Source organism: Xenopus tropicalis, chromosome 7 (assembly GCF_000004195.4).
Source record: "Xenopus tropicalis strain Nigerian chromosome 7, UCB_Xtro_10.0, whole genome shotgun sequence".
Taxonomy (NCBI): domain Eukaryota; kingdom Metazoa; phylum Chordata; class Amphibia; order Anura; family Pipidae; genus Xenopus; species Xenopus tropicalis.
Genome location: NC_030683.2, coordinates 90,206,054 through 90,220,201, shown reverse-complemented (window position 1 = coordinate 90,220,201; position 14,148 = coordinate 90,206,054). Strand labels below are relative to the sequence as shown.

Genomic DNA, 14,148 nt, shown 5'->3' with positions numbered 1-14,148 from the left:
TTGAGCTGAACCATCTAAAATGTGTATTTTTATTTCCACAAGACTTGATGAGTGCTGATCTATTGACATGATCAGTACCAATTTCAAGACTAATTTCTGTATATAATATAAGACATTGTTTGCCCAGGTGCAGTAAGCCATAGCAACCAATAAACACGTAACCAGCTTTTAAAAAGGCAATCAGTAATTGCTACACATTGACTGGTTGCTATAGATTACTGCCTATAGACAGACTTGTTGTCCTTTTATTACACAACCCTATGTATGTTTAGACTGACTGAGTAGCTTTGGGTTATTTGTACTAATCTGTGCCACCAGAAATTTCAAGTCCATAAAAAATAACTTATTTTCATTTCTGTTTTGGATGCAAAGCAAAACTTTGGGCAGGAGTCATAACTCATGTAGTGGAGAATAGCTGAATTGAAAGTTCCCTATATATTTGCATATGTTGTATATAGTAATAGCTTTTCCTACTCCAGAATTCTAAAATTGTTTCTTGGGGCCCCATTGAAACAGGACCACCACAGACTCAATGGGGCAGTTCGCATTATCATAGGGTGACCAGAGCAAAAAAAAAAAAATATATAAAAAATCCAGTTTATTAATCCAGTTTATTTTAAAATGCAATTGGTCCTACCCTGCAACATGTATGTATTAGTCATGTTCCTGAATTTTTAAGGGATCTGGTCATCCTACCTTATCAAATTACCCTTGGAGGAAAAAAGTAGGACTGCAATTTTGTCATTTCTGGACAATTATTTCAGTCAATGCTTTAGCAAAAGGTTTTCCTAATATCATTGATGCATAAAAGCACTGTTCCTATTTGTTCTGTCTATAGCTGCTGTTGCTTCCCGTAACCTGTCTAAATTAAATTAATGTATTAAAAAAACCTTCTCACTGGTATGACTTTACTAAGTGTGTGTTACTTGGTATATTAAGGCCCACAATCTCACACAATTATGCATTTAGATGCAAATAATATAACGGACAAGTACAATACTCACTCTCTAAATTGTCTGTTACTTCCTCTGTGAGGTTGGTTATGGTTTGCACAGATGGAGCATTGCCTACCATTGTGATAATGTTTCCTTCCTAATGACTATAGAACTTTGCTGTGTAATGAATTATTTTTCTGATCCACTTAGAGGGTAGGAACTATTTTATCATTCAGTTATATCCTACTGACAAGGCAGAACATAAAGAACCCCCTGTATCTCTGCTTTTTCGACATATTGCACTTGGCTGCAGTTTTACAAAGTTTAAAGCCAAGACCTGAACTGCAAACTAAGCTGTGAATCCTTTGCAGCCTACTGAGGCGTTAGATCCTTTAACTGCTGTTTGTATTTCAGAGAAGACGAGGATTAACCAAGTCATGTGAAAGGAATACAAACAGTACTTGGGCTTTATTGATATTTATTTCTACTACAAATATTTTTTATATGTCTGTAAAAGTATGCAGTTAAAACATTGATTTATATAACCTTTAACCTGTAAAAGCTGTTAACAAGTAAAAGCAAGGGTATGTGTGTGTTTATAGATAACATTATTTACAGTTAAACATATCAAGAATAAATATATGTATTAGAATGTTTCTGTATAATCTTACTGCAGTGAATAAATACACTGCGCCAAGGATGTTAATGCCTATAATTTTCCATCACTGGGTGCTAGTGACTGTAATCATCAATCAGTGGGCTTTTGAGATATTTGCATTTCCCAATGAGGCTTCTACTTAGCTCATAACAAGGTTACGTATGTGTGAAAATGCGGCCGTTTATAGTCAGCTTGGGAATATCCAGGTATGGGTGTTGCTATTTTCATACTTTTAACTGGGACAGCCCCATGATTTGGAAACCTGTGGTTTTGATGTCAAGGTCAGCCAAAGGAAGGTACATGATAGCATTGCATACTAAGCAGATATGATAGCAACCATTCTGTGTACAGTATCAATCACCTTTGTGTTAAAATGCAGCTAATAAACACTTTTGTTTCCATATGTCTAACCTTGTTATGAGAAAGGGAAATCTTCCATGTAGATCTTAAGAGTCTAAAATCCTTAGCAAAGGGCCCAATGACTGATTATTACAGCTGCTCGAACCCAGTGATGACCTGTCTTTCTATAAATAAACTGTGAAAACCACATGACGTCAAGGTTTAATCCTCAAAGGGGCCTCCATGCACAGGAAATGTCCTTGGTAGACCTACAAAACTGCATCTTATTATATTGTGTAGTTACTAAACCAGTGTCAAAATTTGCTACTGGTCAAGTCACCCATAGCAGTTGGAATTTTTTAAAAACAAGTATATGGATCAATGGCATAGACCCCCTGACTTTAAATCACTCTTCATTCGTCTCATTATTGTATTTAGTCATTCTGGTCATATTTACCTGCCAAATGCATTGATCTTGCATAGCAAAAAAAACAACAAAGGCTCTTATGATATAGTGCTACATTATGACTCTTTACCTATAGCACTTTCCTATTGGATTTTTTTATATGTATGATCCAGTGAGCAAGATGGCTTCCTGCACATGCACTATATTACAGTAAATCCTTTTACATGATTACTCTTAAACGAAAATTTGCAGATGATCCCACTGGGGTTATCTAGATGGATTAAATATTACTATACTACAGCTATGATTCAACATAACTATAATTTAAAATAACATATATCCAGAACATGGAGCCATAATAGATGAATGTGTATGTAAAGCAAAGAACTGCACTAAAATATTTTTTTGATGCAGAGTATGTGTGGTGCCTAATTTATACATTTGTTTAGTGTAATTGGCACTAGAACATAGATCTTAGTCTTTTAGAGACTCTTATTACGTGTCTGTTTTATAACAGCATGAAACAGATGTAATCTAATGTTTTACCTGTGTTCATTTTTTTTTACAGTGGAAAGATGCATGAGTTCTATGCAAGCTGGTACCCAAATGATCAAACTCCGGGGTAGCTCCAAAGGTTTGGTGCGTTTTTATTACCTTGACGAGCACAAGTCCTGTATAAGGTGGAGACCCTCAAGAAAGAATGAAAAGGCCAAGAGTAAGTAATCTTAACAGGCAAGCATCTTGATAAAACATTTCTAGCTAAATAAAGTCAGTTAACGGTATCTTCAAAACCCTAGTATTTTGTTTTACTGAAACATTTTGTTCAGGTTTCAACAAAGATTTCAAAACCTCTGATTTACTATTGTTTTACTAATGACTTTTAATATCCATATATATTTGTTGTTTTACAATTTATTTTGAGCATGGCAAGTTTTCTAAAGCCTCTACTCTCTGTGTAAAATGTCATTTTAAATGTTAAACTCCAAATTAGGTCTCTCCTAAATTAGTTAATGCTATATATTCTACTTATACAAGAAGAGCTTGTCAGGGTAAGTGATGTCTTCAGCTCTATGAAGACACCATACAGAGAATTTAATGACATGTCTCCATAGAGGCAACAGTCCCCTAAACCTTGTGTAATCTTTGATATTATAATATAATTAACATTCAAGAAAAGAAGCTGGGTTCAATCATCTCTTTGTTGAAGTTTAATTACATAGGTGGTTTGGGGCATGAAACGCCAGCAAGACCTGCAATGCACTGCAAGGTCTGTGTAATGACCAAGAATCTACTAAAAATAGCTTACCATTCGGCCAATAACACATATTGAGAAATGTTCCTTAATATATACAGGTATGGGTTATATTTTATGAAAATGAAAACCATTACGGAGAAAGCTAAAACTTGCATTGCTATATCCCATGGAGCCCCAATTGAACAGGTTATTTTTATTTTTCTCTGTAATATTTGGATGGTACTATATTCATGGTAACTAATTCCATATTGATAGCAAATATCTAGCCGTTGATATGAGCCTGTTATCACATTTCTAATGGAAATATGTCATATAAGTAATTGCCAAATATATAAGCTCCTAAATATAAATTGATCCAAATCCATATCTTTACTGCTCATTATGCCTACTAAATAATTACATCAGTAAACATATCTAAGGCTGACAAAACAATATCAAATCACCTTTTCAGCAAGCACAGTTAACCAAAACTCCCATTTCTTTGTTGGTCAAATAACCAAAGCACCTCTTATGGGAGTAGTTGTAAGTAATGTAGTTTTCCTTGTCCTTTGAATAGTCAATGTATTTTGAATTCATGGCTGTCTCTGAAATTTATATGAGTCAAATGTAGACTAGTTATACATATAACATATATTGTTATAAATGGACCATGTAAAGAAATTCTAGTAATCACTGCATAGGGATGGTAGTGCCCTGTTTACAAGGACTTTCTTACTAGCCTGAATTGAATATATATATATATATATATAATATATATATAATATCTGCATAGGCACATTACACCTTATACCTTATGGGAATTAGATTTAATAAACATGTAAATGTTTGTCTATGCATGTTGTTAGATTTGTGTAGTGTGTCATTGTTATCATTAAAAGTCCCTTGCGTTCTTTTCTTGCCTTTTATTTGTTCTTATATATGTGTATGCCAAGAATATCTTGCCCCAGGAACAATCTTCTTTCACTCCAGCTCCTGCTTTTTCTCCCTACTGAATCTGATGGACTTATGCCCAGCTTTAAACTGAGTAGAAAATTAAGATGGAGGCACACCTAACTAGAAACTAAAGAAAGGCCCTTGCAGTGACAAAATAAAAATGTGGGTTCTTTAGTGTTTAAAATATATGCATATTTGACATTCTAGGCATTTTCTTCTTAAAACAGCCATTTAATGCACATTCTTATTCATATGCCATTTCAGGTGCTCAACTACAGCATTTCTCAAACACTCTCACCGTATTTAAAAGAAAGTTTTCAGCATTGCTTTAAAATGCATTGGAGCTAAGTGTATTACCTACTTGGAAGGGTGACCTTATGGTCTTGGGCTGATAGCTGTATTTAATGCTAGACTTTCCCACTGTGCAAGGTTAATAATTGATCCCTCTGTCATCTTGGTAGCCAGGTCTAGAAGGTCTTAGAGATAAATGGTGAGAATGAAAAGAAACATGTAAGAATGGCAGAGGTGAGTAGAACAAGGAAGGGAAGAAATAATGTGGAGGAGTAAAGCTGTGTTCCAGCCATAGTTAATTTTCATAAATTAGATTCCAAAGAAACCTATAAATCTCTAAAGCTAAGATGACTCCATACCCTTTTTTAATGAGCTGACATGTAGCTATGTACTTGCCCTGACCTTGTCATCATGAGATGCTATATTTTATGCTCTTGTAAGTGTTGGCTTTTCTTTGTATCAGTGTAGACAAGATCTCTGTTAGATTGTGTTTCACTGTCATTCTGCAGTCATTAGGTTATGTTTGGACATGTGTTTTTCCTCCCTACTGTTTACCTCCCAGGGGCCCATGATATCTTTAATGCAATTCATTTCTTGTTCCTCCTTTGTTTAAGCATTGTCATAGTCATGCTGAGTTGTGCAGCACTAGGATTTTTGCCAGCTTGCTTTGACAGCATTGTACACCAGGGAAAGAAGGTTGAGGGACTACAGCAAGGCAGCAGGGGCCATAGAGTAAGGAATTTGATAGCCAATTTAAAAGAGCCAAAGATATAAATGTGTCTGATATGAATATGACATAATTAACACTAAAATAAAAAATGTTTGTGCACCACAAGTTCCGTATCCACTTTTGAAACACAAATATGTTCTTTTTATGTTTGTGTTTTTATCTGTTATTACAAACCCCAGGGATGACTTGATATCATGTTATGTTCATTTATGCTAAGATGTAGCTGTATATATTTTGGGGATTTGAAATCTCAGGTTTTCATGCATTTACCATATGAACAGAGAAATTAACACTTGACCAGTTTTGTCTCCACATGAGCACATGACTGCACATATCAGCGCATATGAAAGCTAATGTAATATATCATACACTATATAAAGGAGATTCAAAGGAGTTGTTGGTGTCATTGTTCCAACAATTTGTTCACATTGTAGAATGCAAGAAAAAGTATGTTAATATTGCCTTAAGCTTTAATGATTGCATAGATCTCTCTTATTGGCAAACATTGGTTAAATTTTGTTGTTTTTGTTTGCTAAATTGGAATGAGTCCTCAAAGTATAGTCCATTGTCCAGCATGAGTTGGATGATTTAGGACTTCAGCAGATTTTTTTTAATTAAAACGATGCTTGCTATAGTTTAACTCCAATATGTTACCTCAGAGAGACTTGCTTGTGTCATATATTTATTATAAACAATATGCGTGTTTGAATATACTTACATATATTTACATATTAGTATCAGGATACAACAGATGCAAGATTCAAATGCATCCTATTTAGCACACAGTTGCTAAATCCCCTCCACTTAAGGTGGTTAAAAAATTCAATCCTTTCTGTTCTAAACTGCATTTCCGACCTTCCATCGTGCATTCTTGAAAGGACTACCTTAGGAATCCATGCTAAACTAATACTAATACTTGACATGTGGACCTATGGTCAGCCTCTCAATTAATTGAGAGTTAGAGAGTTCCTGTAGGGAGGACATAGATGCCAGACTGGAAGGATGAGTATCAAAGAAGCAATGCTTTTAGATGTAACATTTGTTATGATCTTTAGAAATATCTGTTATATATTTTAGTTAGATTCTGTATTGTCTTGTATTTTGCATGTTAGTTATTTCTGTAGATGTGTCAGTAGTTATATATATATAAAAAAAAAAAAAAAATATATATATATATATATATATATATATATTGACTGCTTGTTATGTATATAAGAATAAATATAAATCATGAAAAGGAGAAGCAGGCACTCACGTTTCAATAGGGTCACCGGTGCCTGGGTGCAGTATTCAAAAAAACGTATAGAAAACAAAAAAAGTAGATGCCGCACTCACAGGTCTTAATGCAAAATAAAGAAAATTTATTGTGTCAAGCTAACATTTCGGCTATGTCCACAGCCTTTCTCAAAAGTGTAAGAATAAATATACATATTTACATAAATATATCCTTGGGCAACACATATGTAATAAAAAGCACAAAGCTTACCCAGGTGCAATAACCTATAGCAACCAATAAGATGTTTGCTTTACACAGGCAACCAGTAAATGCCTCCTGCTGATTGGTTGGTATAGGTAACTAGACCTGTAGCAAACGTTGCACCTTTTATTACATAACCACATAACCATATGTTACTTGAGAAATTAAGCAGTTTGTTGAAAATAACCATTTCAGGTTCAGTTTTATAGGTAGAGGCTGATAAGTGCTCTCAAACTCCCCCCTGTTTCTTTCCAGAATAAAACAAGGGGTAGGGATGACTGCAATCATTGTTAAACTGTAAATGATCTAACCAATAGAGCCTGCACTTCTTTGCTGAAAGGTTTTATAGCTATAATTTAAACATCTAGGCCTTTAAAATACTGCTCATTGTATTTTCATTGTACTGCTCATTTTTTTCTATCAAACTACAAGCAAAAATTTCAAGTCCCTGCAATTTACTTTTTAAACTTACAGCCTAGTTCTTCAAAATTTCTACTATTTTAAATTGCATAGTTTCATCTGACTTGTTAATTCTTGGTAATAGATGGCCATTGCATTTTTTGATTTTCTTTTGAATGAATACAGATGACTGTACAAATATTATTTTTGATATATATGGTAATAAGAGTAAAGTATTAGGGCTTAATGATTCCTTTGGTGACTTCTACAAAAGTGAAATTGAGAATATCTTCTGTCACAGAAAACATTACAGATGATAATGAGAAATTAATGTCTCCCTTTGGAATGGATGATATTAGTCTGAGCAGGGAAAATGTGACACTAGTTGCCACTTGCTGAGCGCCAGAAGATTTGAGAGGCCGATTTAAATACTAATGGAGGTGGGGGACATTTATAGTTTCTGCTGCAGTGTTTGCTGTGCTATCCTACTACATTGACGGAATATATATTTAGTTTAACACTGTTTTCCATACATTAATAAAGTGAAAGTTAATTCTGTAGCTGTATATATGAAGAAGCGTGAAGGTGGATAGATCCAGTTATAGAATTTAAATGGCTAGTTTATTGAATTCTGTTCACTGTTTTGCTTAAATTATAAACCTTTTTCTAAAAATATAACCAGGCAGCTGCAACAGGGGTCAAAAATTGTACTTGGTCATGTACAGCTTTTGGCTGGCATTCTGGGAAATAAATAACATGGTACTTGCTCTGAATAATGTTTTGTGTGCTGTTTCCCAAGAAAAGAACAAAACCTCTCGGAAAATGATAGACCTGATCCTTTTTCATATAATGGCTTTGTTATTGCAACCCCTTCTTGCCTGTCTTCCCTTCCAGCAATGCTTATCACACCATTTGCTTAGCAGGCTCAATCATATCCCTTTCCTCTTCCTGCTGTGCACTGCTACTTTCTGTGCTGCTCTCTACATAATTTCTAGAATCAATTGTTAGCTATTAACACTAAAGGTCCCCATACACTATAAGATCCGCTCGCTTGGCGATGTCGCCAAGCGAGTGGATCTTCACCCGATATCCCCACCTACGGGTGGGCGATATCGGGTAGCAAGTGGCTTGAAAAAAAATAATCCGACGAGCCTATGCGGTCCCCGATCCGACCGGATTTTCTAACCTGGCCGATCGAGATCTGGCCAATTTCAGGCCAGATATCGGTCGGCCAGGCCGCTCTGTTCTGCCCATACACGGGCCAATTAGCTGCCGAATCGGTCCATGGGACCGATATCGGCAGCTATAGTCAGCCCGTGTATGGGGACCTTAAGGGGCACATTTACTTATCCATGAATGCTCTGAGCGTTCATTTGATCAGTCCAATTGTATTTTCTGTGACTTTTTCGTACCTTATGTGACTTTTTTGCCACTTTTTCGGCACTTTCGTATTTTTAGCGTGAAAAATTCAGATCGGTTTTGCTGCTGTTTACAATAGTTCGGTATGAAAATTTCGGGACTTTCGGATCGCCAATACGATATTATCGTGACTAATACTATTTTTTCGTAAGCATTTTCGTGATATTTGCGATCTTCAGAAATTTTCGTTTCCAATCCAAATTTTTCCCATTCGAGATTCCAACTCGTGTTTTGATAAATCTGCCCCTAAGGGTTAGATTTATCAATATGTGAGATTTGGTTTCTGCACAGAAAAATTTACATACATTCTATTCGTTTCTATGGGATTTTTAAAAGTGGATTTATCAAACGGTAAACTCTATCTTACACCCATTGATACATACATTCGGGAATTTTTTTCATTCTAATTTCTTTCCATTTTTTACAGTATTTTTTGTTTTCAGTCTCTTTTCTGCTAGCTAACTTTCTCTTGCTATCTTTTACCCTTTTTTACCAATTTGTTGCTATGTCATGGCTATGTCCCTTCTAAGGTCCCTTTAAAGTAGCAGTTCATTTAACGTTGATGTATATTGTGATTAGGCAGATGTGCCTAGGCAGAAATGTTGTAACCTTAACAACCTAATAGTGCGCTATAGAGAGGTTTATCAATAGAAGAAGGTCAGATAAAATCCACATAATATAGAAACAATTCAAGAAAATGGAAATACATTTCTAGCCTTCCAGTCAATATGCACAAGGTAGACTGTATTGAATAATTATGACAGAATAGATATGATCTTCATCTAAATTGCATATTTAATGTACATCAAATTACATGTGGTTCACATATGACTCCATAGGTTGTTAGGAAATGCGTGTAGTCAGTCAATGTCTATGATCCAATCCCTCTGCCATCTTAGTAAATAGTGCTATAAACATGTCTAATCAATTGCCCATGTCCATTGTAATTGCTCTTGCTTGGAATTGTGTATTTTGCCTTGAGGTTTTACTCCTGGGTTTTTCAGTGCCTCTTACTGCATTGGATTTGTTTGAAGGCCTAGTTAATAGGCAGCAGATATAAACTCCCCAGTCATTACCAAAGGACAGCTCCCAGGCAAACACTAACAATATTGACTGCAAGTTTAGAAACTATGTGGAGTTCTACATTTCATAGCTTTAAAATTGGGGGTATTTCAAAGAAAGATCGGGATCAGTAGATTTTAATCTGGTGGCCAACAGATCACAGCAACCCAGTATGTTAGCTCTAGGGATGCAGCAAATCCATATTTATTGGGGTTGAAGGAATAATGAATCCTCCGAAATAGATAAGAAAAAAAAGCAGCATGTGGTTCATTAGAAAACCATCAGAAGTCCTGTAAAAGAATGCTATGATTCAGCCATCATTTTTAAACTAAATCAGGGATTTGGTGCATCTAAAGTTAAGTTGCACTTCTGGGTACTTGACTTTGTTCTAAGGTGTAAAAGAAATCTCTAATTGGTAAAGGTTATTTCAAGACATATGGCCAGATTCATTTTGATGAGAAAAGCTTATCTCCTATTTCAGTTCCATAAAGGCAGATGCAATTCAATGAAATTCAATGAAAAATCAATCTCATTGATTATCACATGAAAACCCTATTAAAGTCTATAGAAAAAAAACTGAATCAGGAGGAAAGATTGGTCTTCAGATTGAATCTCCCCCATAGGTTTTCATGTGATTAACCATAAAATAATGTTTTCTTGTGGAATTTAATCTGGCCTATTATTAATTTTCTCTAAGTCAGCATGAGTCAAAGCATTTACATAACATTTTGTATTTTTAGGTTAACCTCTTAATCAGTGTCCAACTGTGGCATCTGGGCCTGCAAACGTTCTTTGAGCCAAATTTTGCAGAGATTTGCTTCTTTTATTTCTAAACCCTTACAACAGAACATTCAGAGTTAAAAAAAAGTTTATGCATGTTAAAATTCCCACTGCTTATTATATTTCTGCTGGAAATGTGTAGTAATGGAATTTATTATTGCATTATCATGTTAATTGTTTGATTGTATTATTGCTGACTAACTGTTTTTCCTCTATCCAGTCTCCATTGATTCCATTCAGGAGGTGTGTGAGGGGAAACAGTCTGAGATTTTCCAGCGTTATGCAGATGGAAGCTTTGATCCAAACTGCTGTTTCAGTATCTACTATGGGGATCACATGGAGTCTTTGGACTTGGTGTCCTCGAGTGGCGAAGAGGCTCGCACATGGATTACTGGCCTGAAATATCTCATGGCAGGGATAAGTGACGAAGACAGTCTTTCCAAGCGTCAAAGAACACGAGACCAATATCTTTTTCAGCATTACCATGTTTTACTGAATACAGTATACTAACACAAGATACATTTACATGCATATACTGTATATATATGTGCGTGACTATGTGTTTATATAAATTTAAATGAGATACATCAGTTACTTTTTTTTAACTTTCATTTAATGTATACGGTGTATGGTATGTTCAGTTGAGTAATGAGTGACACCATCTTATTTTACTTGATCTTAATCTAACATTTGAATTAAAAAAAAGTTCATGTTTAATCTCACAAATTGAAAAGAGTCAACAAGACCACTGGACTATAAGTTTTAGGAGTATCTCACTGACTCTTATGTAAGTGCATTTTGCACTTCTGTCCTTGGTATGCCTATATACCTGCTCTAGATAGGCTGCCAGTATGTAAGGCAGAGCTAAAATATATTCCCTAATGCACTGACTAAAAAGTAGCTATAAAAATATATTTATAATAATTGTGTATATGTAATATAGTCATATACGTGGTCAGTTAGACCAAGGCATTGGCACTAATCCAAGCAGTCTAATACATTTTTAAATGTACTCTATTATATTTTCAGCTTACAATGTTCATGATCATTTATAGTGGTTCTTATTCTGTTGCTATTTTCCTTAACTCATATCAAATATGGTTGAAGCAGACATTTGACGAGGCAGACAAGAATGGAGACGGGTGCTTGAGTATTAATGAGGTCTTACAGCTCATGCACAAACTGAATGTCAACCTCCCACGACAGAAAGTGAAGCAAATGTTCAAGGTAAAAGAAGATAAACTATATTCATTTATATATTGTTTCCTTACATGAAAAGGTGAAAATCCCAAGCTGTCGAATTCAATGCAGATTTATGTGCCTGCTATCTCCTAAAAGATATACATTTCATGAATAATTTCATTGTAGCCTTAATAAATAATAAATAGCCTTTAATAGCTATTTAATAATAAATAGCCTTTATTATTTTCTAATTACTTCTAATTACGTCATGTGTTTGGGATGTTATTCCAAGAAAAAGCTAGTGAATAATCTTCTCCCCAGCTATATGTAACAATATCAGCTCTACCTGATGATGAAAAGGAAACTGTAGGGAGATCTTCTAACACAGCAAAAGGGTTATGCCAAGGAAACATTGATTTAATGCAGAATAAGAATATAAATTATCTTTACACTAAAGGCATCTCAGCTGCCCTACTTCTTGCTTCTTCTCACTGACATTGTTCTTGCTGGCTCATCACAATTTCTTGTCATGTTAAAAGATCCAGAGAAGCTCCCCAGGAGAATGCGTTTTTTAGGAAAGATCTCCATGAAAGAGATAAAGGCCATGTGGCTAAAAATAAAAAACTGGGGCATGTATTCTGTTCAACAGTACAATTGAATGGCCTCTTGGCCTAAGAATCCATGCAATGTGTAGGTGTAATGAAAGAGTCACAAGCAGGTCAGGGACACAATTTTTTTTTCCTTTTTTCTTTTCTTGAGGCTCTTCATGAAATAAATTATAACAAGCTTTCTAGCTGAGGATCAGACTTGTACCTGGTGAATGAAAGTGTTTTCTAACATTGCAACAATTCCTGCTTTTTAAAACATTTGGGTTGACCTGCATTTAACAAATCTTCCAATTCTCCCCATTCGTGTGAAAAACACAAATGTTATTAACCATAACAAAAAATAAAGTACATCCTATTCATTATTATATGAATTATATGTATTTTCCTTTCACAACCAATTAGATTGTAGCATTGTAGCTTACAACAAGCAACAAGACATTACTCTTCTTACAGCTTTCTCCATATGTGCCAATGCAACTTTGTGTTGGTATAGCTGTGTAGGGAGCATGTCATGGCAAGGGCAAACAACACACAAACACCTTCCACCTATATGTACAGTGTAAATACACAAAAGAGAATAGCAGTGAACAATTAAAATGCCCTCAGCCATGTTAATCAGCAGCGTAGGACTTCCTTTAGAAATAGTGAGGCTTGAGGCAAATAAGTCTTTCTTGTACCCTGTAATTTGGATCTCAAAAGGCCATCCTTGAAGCTAATGAGATCCTATTCTATTTTTTTATAATAAACTCCTTTGTATCTGCACGTACACCAAAGGTATAAAAGCTATGAGCACGTAAGAATAAACTGAACAAGTTTGAATTTTCATTGTGGTCGTGTCCTTCTTTTTCCTGTATATACTCCTTTGTCCTGGCAGGAGAGCTCCCTCAGGTCACTATACTTACAGACAGGAACCCTAACATCTACTAAAAAAAGCATTTGAGCGTTAAATAAACCCAATTGGATTGTTTTGCCTCCAATAAGTTATCTTAGTTGGGATCAAGTACAAGGCACTGTTTTATTACAGAGAAAAAGGGAATCATTTTAAAAATTAGAATTATTTACTTATAATGAAGTTTATGGGAGATGGCCTTCCAGTAATTCTGAACTTTCTGGATAACGGGGTTCCAGATAACAGATCCCATACAAAAGAAGGGCATTAATCTGATACAACAGTTAATCTGACAGAGAGAAATTTCTTTTTTGTTATAATTATGTAAGGGGATTAGCATACTGCAGCTGTCAAAATATATTTCTTAGCTGGCTATAATTTGACTAGTGGGAAAAGATGTGCTTTTTCAAAACGAAATATTCTAGTTTAATTGGCTGTTAAAATAATTTGCAGTACTGAATATTTCAAAAGCTTTATTGTACATATTGCTTGAATATAAGGTAGGTAATATTTATACTGTACTTCAGGGATAGAGTATTCTCTAATGCACAGTATAAAGATATGCTCTTATTCCAAGGTAATAGAAACATGGCACACACTATGGGATCCTTCATTTGTTATAATAAATAAAAAAAAGGAATGTGTTAATATTTTATATTTAGTGATACACAGGCAATCCCTCCTGCAGTTGTAGAGGCAGTTTGCCTTGTCAGCCACGTTGCCTGACAGACTGCAATGGGCAGTGAAACTCTGCATTTTTACACCCCACTGTGTGTAGAATTTCC

At 35.1% G+C, this 14,148-nt stretch overlaps 1 protein-coding gene across 5 annotated transcripts in view; it reads left to right on the top strand.

Moving 5' to 3' along the window:
* Positions 1-14,148, top strand: part of plch2 (phospholipase C eta 2) — a 365,570-nt gene that overhangs the window by 267,028 nt on the left and 84,394 nt on the right. For all 5 annotated transcript variants that reach the window (XM_031905491.1, XM_031905490.1, XM_031905492.1 and 2 more), the window contains 3 exons: positions 2,907-3,053; positions 10,905-11,148; positions 11,782-11,911. In XM_031905491.1, the coding sequence (XP_031761351.1) occupies positions 2,907-3,053; positions 10,905-11,148; positions 11,782-11,911 (521 nt within the window). The remainder of the gene's footprint in view (positions 1-2,906; positions 3,054-10,904; positions 11,149-11,781; positions 11,912-14,148) is intronic.